The sequence below is a fragment of the Myotis daubentonii genome, chromosome 16, assembly GCF_963259705.1.
Source record: "Myotis daubentonii chromosome 16, mMyoDau2.1, whole genome shotgun sequence".
Classification (NCBI taxonomy): Eukaryota; Metazoa; Chordata; class Mammalia; order Chiroptera; family Vespertilionidae; genus Myotis; species Myotis daubentonii.
This window is the reverse complement of record NC_081855.1, coordinates 24,970,439-24,990,737: the sequence shown is the minus strand read 5'-3', so window position 1 is coordinate 24,990,737 and position 20,299 is coordinate 24,970,439. Positions and strand designations below refer to the sequence as shown.

The 20,299-nt window shown below is 55.5% G+C and overlaps 1 protein-coding gene across 4 annotated transcripts in view; it reads right to left on the bottom strand.

Annotated features, from left to right (window-relative positions):
* Positions 1-19,702, bottom strand: part of SEZ6 (seizure related 6 homolog) — a 45,643-nt gene extending 25,941 nt beyond the window's left edge. For 3 of the 4 annotated variants that reach the window (XM_059669346.1, XM_059669347.1, XM_059669345.1), the window contains exon 1: positions 19,344-19,591. In XM_059669346.1, coding sequence (XP_059525329.1) covers positions 19,344-19,398 — 55 coding nt within the window. In that variant the 5' untranslated portion in view covers positions 19,399-19,591. Of the gene's footprint in view, positions 1-19,343; positions 19,592-19,627 lie in introns of those variants that run through there. The other variant, XM_059669348.1, reaches the window with a different exon arrangement.
* Between the last annotated feature and the right edge of the window lie 597 nt (positions 19,703-20,299).

The window sequence follows — 20,299 nt, the reverse complement described above, 5'->3', positions numbered from 1 at the left end:
CATATATTTGGAATTTTATTTTAGACCAGAGGCCGGATGCAAGAAATTTGTGTAAGAGTAGGCCCTCGCAGCCGCGGGCTGGCTGCCTCGATCCCTCCCTCGCAGCCGAGGTGGCTGCAGCCGCGACTTGGTCCAGAAGGCCATCGGGTCTAATTAGCATATTATACTTTTATTATTATAGATTCCATCATGTGTTTCATTGTCTCATTGTCCCATTTCTCTCACTTCTCAGTCATGTCTTTTCTCTCTCTCACTATATATCTACCTGCATATCTCTATCTATTTCTCTATCTATCTATCTATCTATCTATCTATCTATCTATCTATAATTTGCCAGCTCTGAGAAAGCTGGGAGGAGATTTTGATTCTAACATCTCTCAAAATGGCTGCAAGAAGACTCGAAGGGAAACAGCCAGGGCGAGATAGTTTGCAAGGAGAAGGTTGGCTCCTCTGCGTGTCTGGTGGTGGGTGTCATTCCACAGGCTCACACCCACCCCATGGATTGGCAGGCGTGAGGAAGCGGCAGATGGCTTACATTCTGTTCAGGAGACTATGGCAGCTCTGATGTGTCAGACAAATGAGAGCAGGGAGGAAATTGGGGTGAGGAAGGTGGGTACAGGTCAGAGGGCTCTCCACTCCTCTGGGCTTTGATGCCTTAAAGCCCCGAGAAACCAAGAACAACTCCTATCTCCCGAGACGCCCACGAAAGCAGCCCATCTGTGCCTTGGCATTCTGCGCCAGACACTGGCAGCACAGTGCCCAAACTAGATGTCCGGCCAGGCCCAGACCCCCTGGAGCAGATGGTTGCCAGGGCCCTGTGTCTTTCATCTGAGTAGGGATGGAAGGTCTAGGCAGTGCCCTGCCAGGACTGTTTTTACCTCCCTCCACAGATGTCACATGGTCGTTGCCAGGTGAGCTGAGACTGATCTCAGTGTGGCACAAGGAAGAGCAGCCTTTCCCGGGGGCTCCAGTATTTGCCCCTTCCAGGATTGCCCAATAAAAGACGTGGCCTATGGCTCCCAGGATAGGTACTCGTGGGATTCTTCCCTGGGAGAGTGCAAAGATCCTCTTTCTCAGGAAGGGTCCATAGTGGGCACAGTTCCTCACGCTGGCTGCCAGGTGGGTGCTGGGCAATGGAGCAGAGCTAATGGGCACCTCCCGTCACTGTCGATTGCACTGATTGTGTTATCTGGGGGCACTGAGCACTTGGTTAAATGGGATTGAGATAGCATATCAAACGAGCAAATTGATTCTGCAATCAGCTGCCACTTGGTCCCAGAGGGTGCCACCCACTGTCAGAGAGGGTAAGATAATCTCGGGGAGACAAGCCATTTCTGGGAAGAGGGCATCTTCAGACACCCTGGTTAACTCCGATGGAAGCCTGAGGCCCTGTGACCGTCCCCTTCCCAACACCCCCCACCCCACCCTAGTCTCTCTGCCTGGGCTGACCAAGTTCAAAGGTGCAGACTGACAAAGGGTGAGAGTGTGTGATTCAGGAGATGTCAGGGACCCAGATGCCCAGGCTCATCAGGTACCTATTATGTGCCAGACACTGAGTCAGGCTGTTCCCAGACCTGTATTATTTAATTGACACCACACCTCTATGAAATGAGAATCTTATCCCCACATTACAGACAAAGAACCTGAAGCCTAGAGAGGTGAGGTGAGGACTTGTCCCATGACACAGGGCTGGAGCTGGGATTGGAACCGACGCTGATCTGGCTTCAAAGCTTTAGTCTTTCCTCACCAGCCTGCCTCGCAGAAGAGACTAGAGCTACCCAGCAGAGACATTCCAGCCAGTGGAGGAAACTAAGGCTTAGAGAGAGGAATGGACTTGTCCAAGGGATCATACAGGTTAGAAGTGGAGCTGGGGCCATAGTCTCAGGCTTCTGGCACCTGAGTTGAGTCTCAGCCAAGCTAGGTTGGGACCCAGGGAGCCCCCACCGCGTTCCCGAATCACATCTGAGTCTGGGACCCAAACCAGAGACCCAACAGCACTGCTCCATAGGGCTGGGGCACAGGGTCTCAGGTTCCTTCAAATGTCAGCTCTGCCACTTAAACATCATGTGAACCTGGGTGAGTTTTTGTATCATTGGCTATAAAATGGGTGCTTTGGAGGCGTTTTGTGAGAGACTGAATGCTCTAAATAGCAGTTTCCTGGGGGCACTGAGGGAGCGGCCATAGTACTGCGAGGCTGGGCGGCCCCCTGCCAGGGTAAGGCTGAGAGGCAGGCTTCTAGAGTGGGGAGGCTGCTGGCCCAGGGTGAGGCCTGTACTCTCAGGGCCCATGTTCCTTGTTGTGTGGCTGAGATGCTGGAGGACAATGTGGTACCACCTTGCAAAATGCAGCTACCTTCAAGGCCTGCATGTCTGTGGGGGATATGCCCACAGCAAGACAGTCCCCATGATGATCCCCACCGGCCCAATCCACCCAGTGACTGAACACGGGAATGTACTCCCCCAATGCCCCCAAGTTGGCAGCATCCTAGGGCTGGGTCTGGGAAATACCACTCCCCTTCCCCCACCACCATTGTGGAGGCAGAGGCTGCCCAGAGCTTCTGCCGCCCCCAGCCCTGGAGTAGCCCTGCAGCCGCCCGGGCCCTCCCCCTGCATTAGCTCTTAAGCTATGCAAATAGACATCGGAGGGAGCCCTGTTTAAAGTATTTAGACGAAATGAAAAAAGGCTTTCATCGGCACTAATGAGCCATTCAGGATGCTTCCCCGGTGGATTCTCCCTCTCCTGCCTCCTGGCCCGTGCCACCCTCCTATGTCGCCCCTCTGGGGATTGGAGGCCCCCTCCCCCACAGTCCCAGCTTGGGCCTCCCACGGAAGGTCTCTTGCTCTGCCCCCTCCTCCCAGGGCCCAGCTGGGTAAATGTAGAGATGAGGGCCCACGTGTTCTACCCCGACAGGCTCAGATTAGAATGGGAGGAGGGGTGCCTAGTGAATGTTTAGGGGAAGCCAAAACATTTGGGGGGGACGGTTCTTTAGAGCATCCAGCTAGGTAAGTGCTCTTGTCATTGTCTGATAGTTGGGGAAACTGAAGCTCAGAGAGGCCCAGGAGGCTGCCAGGGGTCACAGTGCTGTGAAGCTGGAATAGGTCTGTGTGGACCACGCAACAGTTTACGACTCCAGGTGCCATCTCAGGGCCAACTGGGCTGTCCCCGTGGGGCTATTTTCCTGCAGATCTTTCTGCACCACACAGCCAGAAATCCTCAGGCTACAATCCTCACCAGCTGTCTGACCTGGGCAGGGGGCTGTGCCCACTGAGCCTCTGTTTCTTCGTCTGTGGACTGGGGACATCTTGAGTTTGGTGAGGACCATCTATGTTCTCATCTGCCAGCCCCACCCCATCCTCTGCAAGGGCAGCCCCTGCAGGGGTGCCAGGTATTCCCCTTCCAGGGCCTGAGCTGCTGGCCCCTTGGAGGTAGACACAGGAGCAGAATCCAGAGTTCTGAGATGTCAGACTTGGTTCCCTCCTTGTGGTGGCACCAGCTCTGGGATGGGGTGCGGGCAGCAGGACAGCAGGTAGGTACAGGGAGAGCCTGGGGGATGCAGTGGGCAAGGAGCCCACCCCGCTGGGTTCTGGAGGTTAAGCTGGCCCAGCACAGGGAGAATGAGAATTTAATGGGATCCATTTATTAGCCCATAAAAGTTAATGAGTTTATTCTAGAGGTTTCTTAGCCCCTTTGAAGTTTTAATAGGGGATTAGTGAGGGCCTGGCCCCTGCAGAACCTCCATTATCCTAGAGCCCCAGGCAGGGAAGAGGGGCCCTGGGAGTGAGAGTGTCTGAGCTCCCCAGAGCCAGGGCCGGTCTCCACAGTGAGGGTTTCACTGGGCCACCCCGCATGCTGACCTGAGGGGCCCCAGCTGGAGGCTGGTGGGGCCAAATAGGATCCCCGAAGCCCTAGGTGACATCCTGTTCTAGAGCTTCTAATTCCACGTGCTACTGAAATAACTACCCCTACAGCATCTCTGCATCTGAGGTAGGTTTGCTGCTGTTTGACTACTTGTATTAACAGGGAAGGCAATAATATAAGTCCCATATGACAAATGGGGATACTGAGACCCAGAGCTGGGATGTGGCTTCTCCAAGGTTACCTAGAACATACAGCAGAGCCAGAATGGACACATTCCTGTGGCCTGGAGCCAGACAGCTGGGGCTGGTAACGGTTGCTATTACTCAGTGGTGACTGTGTGTGGATCATGCCCTTAGCACCCTAACATGTCATCTCTTCTCTCCTTACTCCAGGGAGGTCCCTAGAGACAAGGACACGGAGGCCCAGAATGGTTAATTAACTTGTCCAAGGTTGCACAGTTAATGAGTGGCAAGCCTGGGAGCAGAACCCAGATGTGGGCAGCTCCACAGCTCAGCTCTGTGCACTGCTCCCAGAGGCCCTCAGCTGTAGCTCCTGGGGTCTCCTACTGTCTCCCCACCAGCCTGGCCACCACCACCTGAGGCACTTGTGCTGGGAGCCCTGTATCTCAGGGTGATGGGGAAGGAAGTCCTGATTGTGTCCTGGTGGGGCAGTTGCTAGGGTGGGCACAGAGATATACTCAAAGGGATCTTCTCTTCCTCTTTCTGGCCCACTTGCTCACTATGTCTCTTCAAACTCTCCCCATCCTACTGGGCCCATCTCCTATCCCTGCGCTGGGGAGCCATCCCTGCCTGGCCCGCTGAGTGACAATAGCTCCTTCTTCTGATCTCCTGATGGAACTTCAGCCCGTGTACAGCTTGCATTGATGGACAAGGATCCAGCCAGAGGCATCTCTCTTTTCCTCCATCTCTGTCCACAATAGCTGACTCTTGGTGGTAGGCACAGTGAAGGGTGGACTCAGGGCACACAGTTTCCAAGCTGGGATTTTGCCCTTCTGCACCCTGGGAAGGCTCTCTACTCCCCAATGCACCTGGCCCTTGGCCAGCAGGGTAGATAGGGATGGGCAGGGTGGGTCCTGCAGGGAGAAGATAGGCAGCCAGAACAGCAGTGTCCCAGTACAGCCTCCACTGGCAGCTGATGAAGAGTGTCTGCTGGCATAGGCTGGTGGGTCCCCTGGCCCCAACTACCCTCCCTTCCCCTGCCTCTGACCACCTCCCAGCACAGCCTCTTACTACCCTCTCTTGGTCAGCCCCTGGCAGTCAGTCAAATACACAATGCAGATATGAATGGCGGATCTCCTCTCAGCCAGGCTCCCAGCAAGGAAGTGGTTGATCCTAGAATCTGAATCCTTTTAGTTTTTGTGAGCATCTCATCCCTCCCTCATTTATGCAGGTGGCAACGGAGTCCCAGGTCACACAGCGAACATGGGGCAGGGCTGGGACTTAGGCTTTTGGGGCTCAGAGAGCATCTGGCCCAAGTGCTCTGAAGCATGAACCCTCCAGTGCTCTGGGCTGTCTACCACCCATGGGTATATACCTCCAGGGACAGAGAGCGCACTGCTTCCTGAGCTGCCAGGGCAGCTATTTCCCTCATTGTGCTGGGGTGGGTGGTGGGTAACCCTGGGCTTCGGCGTCTTCAGGGTTGGGGTCTCCTTGCCAGATGGAGGTATGGGTGGGGGTAGTGGGCAACAGCCGGGAAGCAGCCCACTGGTCCTGGTCCTGCCCCTTTACTAGGTCCCTATGTGCAAATCACTTCCCCAACCTGAGCCTCTATTTCCCCAACCGTAAAATGGATTCAGTATCTAAGGGCCCTGCCAGCTCTCATATTATATAGGATCCCATGAGCCACAAAGGGCTCTGTGAATAAAAACATTGAATGCTGCTATTTACTGAGAATTTACCACCCTCCTAGCACCATTCTAAGTGCTTTACCAGAATTAATTCATTTAACCCTCACGATCACGCTATGAGATATGAACCTTTATTATCCCATTTTATAGATGAGGAAACTGGGACCCAGCTCCCAAGTTACCAGTTTGGATATATCATGTTCAAACCCAGAGGTTGGGCAGCCCTGGAGTGGCGCTGGTCTAACAGAGCTTTCTGCGAGGGGGGAAATGTTTTCTATCTGTGTCCAATGTGAGAACCAGTAGCCACACATGACTACTGAGCACTTGAAATGTGGCTAGTGAGACTGAGGAACAGATTTAAAATTTTATTTCATGTTAATGAATTTATACTTAAAGAGCCACATGCGGTGAGCGGTTACCAAAATGGAAAGCTCAGCCCCATAACAGGGCCTCTCAACGCTTGCAGTGTTCGCCACCTCTCAGAAGGGAAGCGCCTGGAGGGGGGGGTTCCCTGGGAAGAGTTAAGATAGGGTGGCGGTGTCTGCTCCCCTCCTTCGGACCTGGGGAAACTGGGGACTTGGGTTGGCGAGGGAGAGATGACAAGGAGCCCTGGGACTTTAAATTTTTCATAAAAGCCCGAGGGAGCTGGGCCCATCAGCCACTCACTCCTTAGGGAGGATTAGTGGCATCTACCGATGACGTTTGCTTCCCAGCCTTGGCTGAGCACTGGTGTGCTGAGGGACGGGGTGTTTGATGGGTAATTTTGGGAGCTCAGGCAGAGCCAGTTTAGGAGGACTTTATGGGGGAAGGACAGCCAGGAATGCTTGGCCTGTGGGATCTGGCCCAGGGTGTGTGACTGTTCCCTGGTGATTCCTGATGTGCTCTACTGACTTGCCGCTATCTCACTGCCCAGTCAGGAGCACAGGGGCCTAGTGTGGCCAGGGTGGGGGCCACACTCCCATTTACTGATTACCTGCTACAGGTCAGGCATGGACCTTCTAGAGAGCTGTCTTCCACCCTGAATGACAGCCTTTTGCATTTATAATCCATATTTTACATTAAAACATTAAAAAAGAATAGTTTCTCATTTTTAGAGAGAGGGGACAGGAGAGAGAGAGAGAGAGAGAGAGAGAAACATCGATATAACATTAATCGGCTGCCTCCTGCACGTTCCTACCAGGGATGGAGCCCGCACTCTGGGCATGTGCCCTGACCGGGAACTGAACCTGCAATCTTTCAGTGCATGGGACAACACCCAACATACACCCAACCAACTGAGCCACACTGGTCAGGGCCATATTTTACACTTTACATGTGAAGGAACTGAGACGGAGAAACAGAGTTGATCATCCTAGTTCATAGAGGAGAAAAGTGGTAAATAAGGGGTTTGAACTGGGCCTGCTTGTTTCACAGCCTGAGCTCAATATTCTACAGCACTGAGCTGCTGCTTCATAGGAACATGTGTGTGTGTGCATGTGAGTATGTGGGCCTGTGTGTGCAAATGAATGCATGTGCATGCGTGTGTGCGTGTGTGCGCGTGTGTGTGGCCCAACATATGCATGGGCCACAGGTCATTACCATTTGTCCTTGCCCATGTTCACCACACCTTGGAACCTGGCTTCACACAGTCCTCAAGGCCAGAAAGGCCCTAGCTCCCAGAAAGGATCTACCCTTTCCCAAGGCAACTGCTCTGCTCCCCGCTTTTCACTCTGCTGCCTTCTTGGATCCCAATCCTTCCTGGGGCCATGTGGCCTGGACAGTCCCTCAGGCTCTGGGTGCCTGGAGGGGAAGAAGAACACAGCACTGAGCTACGGCAGGGCCTGCCTTTTTCTCCCCACTGCCCCTCCCTCCCATGAGGCTGTGACCAGGGGTCCAGGGTAGAGGGAACTCCCAGCTAACTGCCTCGTTCTCCGCTTTCCAATTTAAAATCTAATATGGTTTTGCTACTGCAGAGCTGGGGTCTGGAGAGGTGATTAATGAGGCCTCTGCTACAGAGTCACCTGCTGCGCTCTACACCTTCCCCTGCGGCCCTGCGTGTGTTCCCCCTCCTGCCTGCCTGCTGGCCCTGGGGACCTGGGGGTCCTGGCCCTGCCTGCCCACAGTTCCTGGGGCTGGGCAGGTGCACAGGAGCTGGAGGCTTGGAGTGGGGGTTGGGAAGAGAAAGGAGCTGGCAGTGGAGGTGGGGACAGTAGAATCGACCCCCACCCTGGGCAGGCTGGAAGGAGTGGAACAGCGGGTGCCTCCTTTGCACCACCTCCCTTCCTGGCAAGGTAAGTAATCAATTTACCATGCGCCACCAATTATGCCGGCTCTCAGTAGTGTGGCCAGGGCAGGGGACAGACAAGGCCCCTGCGCTGGTGCTCAGATGAGCCCTCCCCTAGCACCAACAGCTCCTACCACCACCTTGTCAGCAGCAGGGACCATATTTCTCTGAATGAAAAACCTTGGAAATGTCAGCTGGAATGAGGAAGGCTGTGAAAGCAGGAACTGCATTCTTCCCGGAGCTAGTACCAGGGCTGGCTCAGCCCAGCCCAGTGGTGAAGTTGGGAACAGGGGGTGATCTAGGGAGGAGCAGCCATCCCCTCCATCCTCTGCCTGTGCCCAGCTCCAAGCATCTGCCAAGTTCAGTCCTTCCCAGCCACTGAGCCCAGTAAGACAGGGCCATAAGGTACCAGGGCTTGAGATCAGGTACCATCCTGGGCTCCTGATCAGCAGCTCTGAGCTGCTGCCTCCTCCCAGCCCCCACCCTGAAGTTCAAAAGCCAGCACCCACTGCTGTTGTCCCAGCACCTGTGTCCACCTCTGAGATGAATGACCAACCCAGTAGCCCCAAGATTTCCCCCCATATATTTTGTATTGATTTCAGAAAGAGAGAGATAGAAACATCAATGATGAGAGAAAATCATTGATTGGCTGCCTCTTGCATGCCTCCTACTAGGGATTGAGCTTGCAACCCAGGCATGTGCCTTGACTGGTAATTGAACCATGACATTCTGGGGGTCGGTTCATAGGTAGACGCTCAACCACTCAGCAACACTGGCCGGGCTGTCTGGCTTTTTTACTCAGGTATTCTAGAAAGTCTTTGGGTGGGTGGATGGAGAGCCACAGCCCCTCTGTTATCAGTGTCCAACCGCAAGGGCTGATGGAGCCTCATGGTGGGTAGTGCTAAAGGCGGAGGGGCCTGGCAAGGCGGGGGACTGGGCTCTGTTGACTTGCTGTTTTCCTTCTGTATGGTTCTTGACCCTTGTCTTATCTCCACCCGCTGGTCAGTGTTTGCTGAGCATGTGGTGGGCTCGGCTGTGTGTGTGCATACATGCGAGTATGCAAGTGTACATATATATGCATGTGCTTGGGGGCGGCATGAGGTGGGAGGTGGGAGATGGAGGTGTGAGACAAAGACCAAGGGAGAGATTTAACATTTTCCAGCACCTACTGTGTGCCAGGGTCTGCTGGCCTACTCACCTACACTATCTGACTAATCTTCCCCATCCCACAGATCAGTGGTTCTCAACCTGTGGGTCGCGACCCCTTTGGGGGTTGAACGACCCTTTCACAGGGGTCGCCTAAGACCATCGGAAAACACATATATAATTACATATTGTGTTTGTGATTAATCACTATGCTTTAATTATGTTCAAGTTGTAACAATGAAATTGGGGGTCACCACAACATGAGGAACTGTATTAAAGGGTCGTGGCATTAGGAAGATTGAGAACCACTGCCACAGATAGAGAAATAGGATCAGATAGCTGAGAAAAGTGCTCTAGCTGGGCAACCATTAGCCCAGGAGACTGGCCTGGAGCTGTCCCTGCTCTGCAGAGCCCAAGAGACAGATAGAAGGACAGATGCAGGAACAAAAGATCTCTGAAAGCAAGGGCAGCCTGAGCCCATAGGGCAGACACCAACCCAGGGCTGCCTTCCTTCTTGGTCCCTAGGTTCAGGCTCCTTGAACTGCTGTATCCTACCCCTCCCAGCTGGTGTCAGTTTTCAGATCAGCTGGGACAGTGATGGGGTGGAACCCAGAAGCCCCAAGGGTCTGGAGGGCTAGGGGCTCTAAGCGTGGCCTTTTGGCAAAGTTGAGCCTTAGCAAGAATCTGAAACCCCTCTGGAAAGTGCCAGGGTGGCACCAGAGGTCCCTGGGCAGGGTGGGGTGGTAGTCTCATCCAGGTATGCCTCCCTCCACCTGACTTCCTGACACTTTGCACCCTTTTCTGCCTCTCCAGCTTCCATGGGGGAGACCCTGGAGGTCTGGCCTTACTTCCAAACGGCCTGGGGAACAGTCACTGGAGGCTTGAGTTCTGTCCTTAGGGACTTGGAGGCGGCAGAGGGAGGACAGCCTGGGACCTTCTCCCAGCCCAGGTAAGTAGAAGGAAGCCTAACCTGCCCCAGAGTGTGGGCCCTGCACCTGTAGTCGACCCCAGACTCCCCTTGCCACCACGGCCTTGTTAGTCTGAGGGGAAAGGGCCTTAACCTGCCCAGCACTCCAGCCTGTGAGGTTCCCCAGGCTTGGCCTGTCCATAACCCCATTCCCCCAGCAAGTCTGACTGGGGAGGGGAGGGGTGCAGAGCTGCTAAAAATAGCAGCGGCAGCTCCAGCTCTGAGTCTCCTTGAGGGAACAGTAGAGTCCAAGAGTGGGGAAGAAGAGAGTGGAAGGGGCTCTGGGGGAGGGAGAGACAGGCCTGAGTTGGGGCCTGCTGTGCTTACACCAAGGACCACAGTCCCAAGATACAGAGACAGAGGGCACGATATGTAGGGGCGTGTGGACACAGATACTCCAGGAATAGATGGACAAGCAGGGCAGAGGTGTGCACAGACGTGGCTACCTGCACATCTGGGGCTTCTCCCTGAGACCCCTAGGAACCCCAAATAGGCCCAGCTGGCACACCTCCAACCCTTCAGTCTTCTCTCTTACCCTAACCTTGCTTTGACCTCCAAGGACCCTGCCAGTCTGGGTGTGCCGACACCTTGAGTTGAGTGTGCTAGGACCTCTTCCCCCGTCCCTTCCAAACTCTTCTGCTTGAGGCCCAGGGCAGGGAAGGACCAGGGGCCCCAGAGGCAGCATCAGCAGTGCAGATGCAACAGGGACCAGACTCAGGGCACCACTCAGGTGGCTGGGGCTTCAGGAGCACCACCCCAACCTAATCAGCAGGCTTTCTCCTAGCCTGGGCTGGCAGGCACTGGCGGGGGGGGGGGGGGAGGTGTCCAGACCCAGTAGGGCAGGGGTGGGCTCTGCCAGTAGATTGGCAAGAACTGAGTGGGCAGTGAAGGAAGGAGGACAAAGGAGGCTGAATAAGCAAATGTACAAATGATTTCTTGATCTCTCGTGCATGCTTTGTTTGGTCCCTTTGCCTGGAGATGCCATGGACTCTTCTGTACTCAGAAGAAGGTGACTCCTTCATCTACTCCATTTCCTCTGATCAGCCAGAAAAGAGGGCAGGAGGGAGCCTGCCAGCTGCCAGACCAGATGTTTCAAACCACCAGCACATCCCTTGCTGGATGTAAATGATGTCTAAGACAATGTCCATAAGAGCAGTGAGCCAGGAGGAGGCCCTTAGAAGCACCCTGAACCCAACCTTCATCGCTCTGCACTTCTAGTCTCGTCTTCCTGGTCAGACCTGGGCCAGCTGTCTCAACTGTCCAGCCCTGGGCTCCTCCAGCTTCTGATCCAGCCCCTCTGGCGACCTGAAAAGCAGCCCCTCCTGGTGATGGACAGCTCTGGCTGCTGGAGGACCCTCCCCTCAAGCAGGTCTTCTGGTTTCTTTCCAGTACCAACCCCTCTGATTTCCTTTGATCTTGCTGCTATTCTTTGAAAGAGGTGGGACAGGCATCATGAATCCCAAGGAAGCTGAGGCACAGGAAGGTGACACAACTTGCCCAAGATCACCCAGCCAGCAAGAGCCAATATTGGGTTTAAACCCTGGGGTTCTGGCTCCCTGACCACTACTCTTCTAATTATGTTCTTCCTATGGGGCTACACCCTCCTCCTGACCCACAACTTGGCTCTCCACGCTGCTCCCTCCCAGGCTCTGGGTCTCCCTAGGCACCTGCTGGCTGGTGGGACCCAGGCCAGACACTCAGCAGGTGGCTGCTAGGGGGACAAAGGAACTGGTGCTCAGCTGCTGGGCTGGGAGGGAGGGAGGAAGAGGCTATGGAGGAGAGGAAGCTCTGGACTGGGAGTGTGGAGGGGCAGGGTCTGCCTCTGTGCCTTTAATAAGGAGCCAGCATGCAAAGGGGGGTGGGGTGGGTCAAACAGCATACAAATGAGCGTCTGTGGGGGGCGGTGATCTGTGGTTCAGGCACATTTCACAGTTCTGCCCTCTCAGCCCGATGACCAGCTGGAAGGAGGGTCCTGAGGGTGGAGAGAGGAGCTTGTGGGGAAGGGAGGAGTGGGGGACTGGAGGAGATGCTGAGGTTGAAGCCAGGATACGGGCTGGGCCCCTGGGGACCGCACCGGTGGAGGGGAGAGACACACTGAATGGATTCTGCAACACATGCGGCTTGGTGGCAATAGGGACCCTGCACCTGCTCCTTCTTGTTGGGGGATTGGGGAAGCACCCTGACCCTGCAGTGATGGGAAGAGCTGTGGGAATGTAGGCCCAGGGATCCCTGAGGTTTGCTGGGCCCTCAAAGACCCACAAAGTGAGCCCTCTTGCTAGAGATAGAAAAACTGAGGCCCAGAGCAGTCCTTGGCAAGAAATCTCTTGTTCTTAGGAAGGTGAGTGGCTGGACCATGTAGGTGCTATTGGCATCTCATCTGAATCTCATTTAATCAAGATCAGAGGGTCCTTGGTCTAGCTGGGGAGGCAGTCACAGCTGAGCTTATTAAGAAGGCAGCTACCCGTCTAACCTGAGTTCCTGAAGGGCAGGGATTATGTTGTGTTCCTGCCCATCAGAGCGCCTGTTAGGTGCTGAATAGAATGGAAATGGATGGGTGGATGAAGGATGGACAGGCTAAGTTCCTGATGGGAGCTATTTAGTGTCCAGAGGACAGAGAAAGCTCTCTGGGCTGAATGATCAGGAAAAGAGAGTGTGGGAGAACTGAAATAAGCCGAAGGACCCAGAGTAGCATTCTAGGTATGGAAAATGCCAGAGCAAAATTTGATAGATGTACAAGGCATACACAGGGCCTAGGGGGTCACTCCAGCATCCTCACCCAGTCTCTCTGTTGTTCCCCTTCCCACACCCACTCGGTTCCTTTTTGTCTCCTGGCAGAGCCCCTTGTCCCTGCTGGGCCCAGCCAGGACCTCCCACCCCCACCCCTTCCCGCCAGCCCGCCTGCTGGCAAGACTGCAGACTCTGCAGCCGGAGACCTGGATTGTTGTTGGAAAAGCGGCAGGTTTGTTTGCTCCAGAGCCCGCCGAGAAATCTCAACAATCAATGGCCAACAACACTGCCGGCGGCTTCAGCATCGATCGGCCCTCCTATGCCAGGGTTGGCAGTTGGGTATAGGTAGGCAGGCTTGGCGTCTAGCCCATCTAGGAGCTGAGCTTCAGGCCAGCTTGGGTCTTCTCACCTGGGGGCTGGGGCTGAGGGGGGCTGAGGGGATGGGGGGCAGCCTAGGATGCCAAGACTAGAGTGACTGGTCCTATCATTCTCCAAGGCTCCCAAAGGGTGAGAGGATGAGTCACGCAAGGTCACTGACCTCTGGGCCAAGATTCAGGGTTCACCTCACTCCCAGCCCTGTGTTGTACCCTGATCTCCAAGTGTCAGAAAGGAAGTTTTATTGCTTTGCTACTAAGGATTGAGCAAGATAAAATGTTTCTAATCTATAGCAGTAAGGACTGAGGGTAGACATCAAGAAGATAAGCCACTGTCATTACCAGAAATGTGCTGGAAGAAAGTTAGGGGCCATTTACCTGGGTCTGTCTGGCAGCATGGGCTTGAACTGGCCTATAAAATGCAGATAATAGCTTCTATCTCGTAGAATGATATGAGGACTAAATGAGTGAATGTATATAAAGCACTTAGTACAGTGCCTGGCACATAGTTAATGCCCAATAAATGTTTGCTATTATGGTTGCTGCTATTTTATTCTTGTTGTTATTATTATTAGGATAGTGATACTCTCCTGGGTTCCCATCTGCCTCTACAGAGGCTCTGATTCAGGCTGGCTGTTGGATATAGCTACCAATTGGCTAAAGCCAGGTTTTGCAAAAATGGGCAGGGGATTAGGAGGAGCCTTATAGCTTATTGGCTTGGAGCCCAGAATAACTGACTTAATCTCTCTGAAACTCTGTTTTCCCATCTGTAAAGTGGGACATAACTAGTCCCTTATTGTGTTAAATAGAAAAAGGATATGGAAGGTTTGGCTCCTGAGTGTTCTGGGCCATACCTCACGCCTCAATACATGTTTGTGAAGTGAATGAACCCTAGATGGGTGTACCTCAGGGACTGCTCTTTTAGGAGATGTGAAAGGTTTGTGGGCATGAATTGTGGTCCTGAATAACACCTTGAGCCCCATCTTCCCTTCATGAGCCTGACAGTTTCAGAGCTGTCCCCAAGATTCCCTTCCAAGCTCTGTGAGGGTGTGTGAAGCTGAGATAAATGAAGGGGCTATGAAGCCAGATGGCATGGGGTTGCCTTCCCCTTACCTCAGTCCTTAAGTTCATACAGGGCACACCAGAGGTGGTGGGTAGGTATTGGAGGAGGGAGTCAAGAAGCCTGGACTCCAGGCTTAACTCTGCCACCGTGCAACTCTCGTGAGTTCATTCAGCATGTATTTAATGTCTGCCGTGTGCTAGGCTCTGCCACTGGGGACACGAGCAGTGGTAGCAGTAAGAAGCGGCTGGCGGGAGGTTTTAGCCCTCTCAGAATGGCCATCAGCACCCCATCTCCAAGCCACTTCAGGCTGATGGTGTGACAGCTTAATTTGTGGAAGGAAAAAACTAAGTAAAGGCTGTAATTTACAGTCGGGATAATAGGCCAACCGTTAGGAAATCTATGTAAAAATAGTGTGGTGGTTGTGCAAACTCAGCTTCAAGACGCAGGCTCAGCTGCCATGCATCCACCGCTGCTCGCTCCTTTCTAAATAGTCAGCTGACCCTAAACTCCTTCCAAATAGGAATTCTGGAGCTGCCCCAAGATGGAGGGAGTGAGCAAAACAGACTTGGTGGCCTCAGTCTTGCTCCTGGAGCGGAGCATCAAGCAATCAGGCGCTCACAACCCAACACAATGAGTACCTTCATGGGGGAAGCCAGGGGATGGTGGGAGCACAGGAGTCCCCTGACCCAACTGGAGGTCAGGTGAGGCTTCCTTTGAAAACCATATCATAGATGATTCATATGTGCTAAGGAATTACATGAAGTGCCCACCAAGCCAAGACCTGAAGTATGAGATGGAGTGAGGCAGTTTGGCCCAGCGGGAGAAAAGAATTTCAGGCAGAAGGAATTAGTATGGAAGAGGCCTTGAAGACCTCCTAATGTCTGCTGTCCATCTCCCAGCTAATGACCAGGCCGGGCAGCATTTCTTTCTGCCTTTCCCCAGCCTCTTACATACAAATCCTGGCTCTCCCTCCCTGAGAGGAAGCTGCGGACGCAGAAATCTGCATGACTTGACAGCCCATGAAGGCCCTGGTGTGATCCCAGACTTGGCAACCACCAGATTGGTGCAACCTTACCCTGGATGTTGCAGAAAGTAGAGACCCACACACAGCCCAGCTAGCATGGCTCAATGGGTTGAGCATCAACTTATGAACCAGGAGGTCAAGGTTTGATTCCTGGTCAGGGCATATGCCCAGGTTGCAGGCTCGATCCCCAGTGTGGGGAGTGCAGGAGGCAGCCGATCTGTGATTCTCTCTCATCATTGATGTTTCTATCTCTCTCCCTTTCTTTTCCTCTCTGAAATCAATAAAAATATATTTAAAAAAGAAAAAAAGAAAAGAAAGTAGAGATACGGAGAGGACCGAAGCATGCCTGAGGCCACACAGAGAGCTTGGTCTCCTAACCGGCTGGGCGGAGAGTTCCCTTCACTAAAGTAACCTCTACCTATAGGCTCTTTCCCACACTCTCTTTCCTGTTTGCTGGGTGGGGTGCCTTGCTCTGATAGTTCTGCCCAGGTGGGGGCGCAGCATCCTTGAGCTGAGCTCAGCCTGGCAACTGGGCCTGAAAGGGCTTGGAGAGTTGGGGACAAGGAGGGTGGGAGGAGACTGGAGGGATTGGGCACCTAGGGCAGGGTGGAAGGAGGGGCTAAGGAAACAGGCTTTCTGATATGCCCTCCACCATTCAGGCAGCCATGGTGGGAGGGGTAGAGAAGCTCTAATTAAGCCCAGTTTCTAATTAAGCCCAGCCCCTGTGTCTCCTCGATCCCCATTAGCTCCCCATGGTGTCCCCAAGGCATTTTAAGCTGCCACCCTGCTGAGGACGCTGGGACCGCTGCCAGGGCTTGCCAAGCCTGAAGAGCTTAGGCCCGTGAGGGGCAAAAATATCAACCCATAATTCCCCTCCGTCCGTGGCAGTTTCTAGGTCCTCCAGTCTCCTCAGAAGCACAGGGGAGCCTCCTGCCCACCATGTCAACCTCTGGGGTGCTGAGTGGAAACTAGATTGGCTCCCATGCAGCCTTGTCCCCAGCACCCACTTTTTGCCTCCAAAATGCCAGGCTGGGGGACCGGGAGCAGGGCTGGTATTGGCTTTGGCTGCAGCCCCTAGACTCAGGAATGTTCTTTCAGAATCCTGAGCCCAGCACAGAGTCTTCAGGAAGCAGCAATTACCATTTTAGGTTAAGACAGCCCTGGTTTGTTAACCCTTGTGGTGCTGGATGCCAAACCCTCTTCCTCCTCCTCTCTTTCCCCCTCCATACACCATGCTCCAAGTTCTCGGCAGAGTGAGCAACCCTTACTTGTCACCTCCTCCCTCCCTCTTTCCACCAGGCACCCGGAGTTCAGAGAGGTGGAGCATCCCTTTTAAGGTCACACAGCCACGGAAGCAGCCTCTGCCCCCTGGAGACTCAACTACAGCCCTTCCTCTGCCACTACCACCTTGGCAATCTCCCCAGGCCACATTCACACATGCAGAGTTTAATTAACTTTATTGATATTCAAAAATTAGGAGAATGACTAAAGGTAATTACTCATTAAAAATCATGAAACTGACACAGCAGGCCCTGGCACACCGGCACGGTGCTGCCCCTCCTACACCATTTTCCTCCTACTGGTGGCAGGATCTTCTGGGCACTGCTCACAGGTTGGGAGTATGACCAGTGGCCCCTGACACCCCTCCCGGCTGGGAACAATTAGCCCGGCAGCTTTGGGGTGGGGGTGGGGGAAGGTGTGGAATAGGGGACTGCATTTATCAGGTTGAGCCAGGCCCAGAGACATCTTTCCCTGCCCCCTCCACCTCCTGATTCTGGGCTGTTCCTGGCCGTATCCCAGGGTCTGCAGACCTAGGCCTCTGTGTGAGCAAAGCTCTAAAGGCCCTTCTTGAGGCCACGAGGCTGCGGATGCACCGCCTGGGCCGCAAAGGCTCACAGCCCCTTCAGCCTTCTCTTGACAGCCGCCGCCAGGAGCCCAGAGATGGCCCAATACACTGCCTCCCGATGAGACGACTTAGTAGCCCACCACCTGGGACCTCACACTTGCTGGGAGGGAAGAGGGCACCAGGGCAAGCCCAGGTGCAAGCCCTCTCGCCTCAGGCTGGGCACTGCCGGGCTGCCTCCTCTTCTCTGTTAAAGAGGGAAAATAAAGATCTTCCCCTACCCCACATATCCCTTGGGCGGGTGGCCCCACGGGTGTTAGGAAGGTCTGGATGGGTCAGGGAGGGACACTGGCCGGCGATACACAGACCCTCAGCCACAGGGTGGACACTCACCCCTCACCCCCAGGAGGGCTCCCTGGACTCCTGGCCACACCAGCCATCCTCCTGGAGACCCGCAGGCAATCTCACCCCAGCCCTGCAGAGAGCTCCCTGGCAGAGGCTGCACTGCACACTAGCATTCTTACACACTCCTCACACCTGCTCACAGCTGAGCTCTCACCCAACATCCAGACCTCCTGAAGCACAGATGCCCTTGGACCCTCTACTCCAGATACACTGGGCCTCGATTACATTCACACTCAAACCGACACACCCACACACCAGGCTCCAGACTACACGCAGGGGCGGGGGCACACGCCGGCCCTGTGCCCCAGGAGAGCAGTCCATAGGAAGTCCGACTGGACCCCAAGACAGGTCTTAGCTCCTGGGATAGCTGGGCTAGGATGTTGGCTTCCCTTCCCTGCCTGTCCCAGATGGTATGGGGTTTAAGGGGCTACAACCCCCTTAATGTGAACACACACGTTCTGAATTCTGGGCACCAAGTATGAACCCTGCGAGGTCAGCTAGGGGGTGGGGTGAGGACATCGGCTCAATGCGACGGCTGAATGCAGCTGGAGCCAGAGGCTCAGAGAAGGGCTTGTGTGCCCTGGGGCTGCAGAGTGAAGAGAACTGCCATCCCGGGGCCCACTCTGACTCCGGCCCCGCTGCCCTGACCTCAAAGCGGCTTGGAAAGATTGAGCACGGAGGTTTAGAAGCGCCTACATTCTCCTTCGACCACACTGGGTTCTACAAACCACACTGCGAAAGGCAGCAGGTCACAACTTCAAGCAAGGTCCCAGCCCACACAGATGCAGTGCAAGAAAGACCTGGGCAGCGGTAGCTTTGGTGAGTGCTTGTTTAAGCCCAAGCAGCAGGTCCCCTGTAGGCTCGGAAACCTTTCCTCCCAAAGGCACAGAACCCCCAACCTCTCCCCAACACCCCCTTACTGCCCACTCCAAGGCCAAGCTTCCCTCAACCCCAGACAGATGAAGTTGGAGATGGGACTGCACTGCTAGCGGGGGGGCTTGAGGCGGTAGGGTGGGTGGCAGGTCTTCTCCGACGAGTCTCCCCACAAAGGGTGAGAGGGAGCTGAGAGGAGGGCTGGCCTGGAAGGAGGAAGAGCTCTGGACGTGTGTGTGTGTGTGTGTGTGTGTGTGTGACCAGCGCGCGCGCGCGCGCGCGGAAAAGACCTGGGGAGGACGAAGTATCTATCCCAGGACCTCAGCCGCTGCAGCCTAGGGCCGAGCGCGGAGCCGGTCGCGGGGCCCAGAGCCGCCGACTTTCCCTGGAATCGTACACGAGGTTCCGACTCCGGCGTGGCAGCGGCAAGACCGAGGGAAGTGAGCGATGTCCCAACTCCGGGTCCGGCCGCCATCCCGCGCCGTCCCTCCGCCACGAGGGCGCGAGGGCCTCTGGAACCCGCGGCAAAGTCGAGCGAAGTTTGGAGGGCGGCAGGAAAGGCGGGACCGCGGCCGCCGGCAGGACCGTCCAGCCTCACCGCCCTGTGGCCTCCCTCCCTGGAGCGTGGCGAGGTAGCGCGCGGGTGAGCGCGAGAGTGTGTGCGGGGTGGGGGTGGCGTGATGAATTGCAGCAGAGAAATCCCATTAGATCCGGGAAGATGATTAAAGGCGAGGTCTCGGCCGGGCGCGAATGGCGGGAGCCGCGGCAGCTTCCCGCCCGCGGAGCCCGCGCCCCGCCCGGTTCGGCCGGTGCGGGGGCAGCGCAGCCGGCGGAACAGCCAGATGCGCGGAGCAGGGCGCCGGACCGCCCTCCCTTCCCGCCCCGGGACCTGTCCTCGCCCCCGTCCTGCGGCCGGACGCCAGGGTCCCTTACCGTGAGCCAGAAGCGCCAGCAGCGAGGGCAGGAGCAGCAGGGCTGCCGGGAGCATGATGTTGGTTGTAGCCGCGCCCGGGTCCGGGCCGCGGCGGGAGGGCGGGGGGCTCGCTGGGGCGCGGGCGCGGGGCACAGAGCGGGGTCCGGCGGGAGAGGGAGCGGGGCCGCCGCCGTCGCTGCCGCCGCCAGCGCCTGACAGAATCAGCACCACGGCCAGCGCCTGGCGTCGGCGCCGGGGATCGCGGAGCGGGCCTGGGGGCGGGGGCGCGGGAGGAGCGGCTTACCGTAAAGTCTCAAGCAAAGGCGCAGAAGACCCAGCGGCGGGAGCACCGGGCACCGCTGCCTCCAGCTCGGGGGAAGCGCGGCCCTGCTCATGTGGGCACACGGCCCCGCCCTTCCGCGCTGCCCACGCCCAGCCAAGCCCAGTCACCCTTGCCCTCCTTAGCAGCCTGCCGAAGAGATGGGGTTCTAACTGGATTCTCCATGAGCGAGCATCCTCTTCCCCACGCTCCCCACCCCCTCCTGGTACCTGAGGGCGCCAAGGGCGACCTGGGAAGAAGACCGCGAGTGAGGCAGCCGGCGAGGCCCGCAGGCCCTTGTGACAGCTCAGTCCTGGGCCGATAATGAAGATGGCTTTGAACGTACAAGGGACAATAAATTATTACTTTGCGCTCAATAAATGCCAGGGCTCCAGGCAGCTGCATCAGCAGCAAACTGTGCTCACAGAAAAGCTTAATTATCCTGATATTATAGTTAAAAGCCAGTGGTACTTGTGTCCTGGGAAGACAGTCTTCATTTGGCAGGAGGCAACCTGGGCCAAGCTGTGGGCCACTGAAGCTAGTGTCCCGGGTCCCCAATGCAGCCCTGGATCTCCAGGACCCTGCCTTGACAACTCCTCACCCACACAGGGTCAGAGCAGACACGTTCCAGCCCGTGAGAGCAAAGCCTTTGCGCCT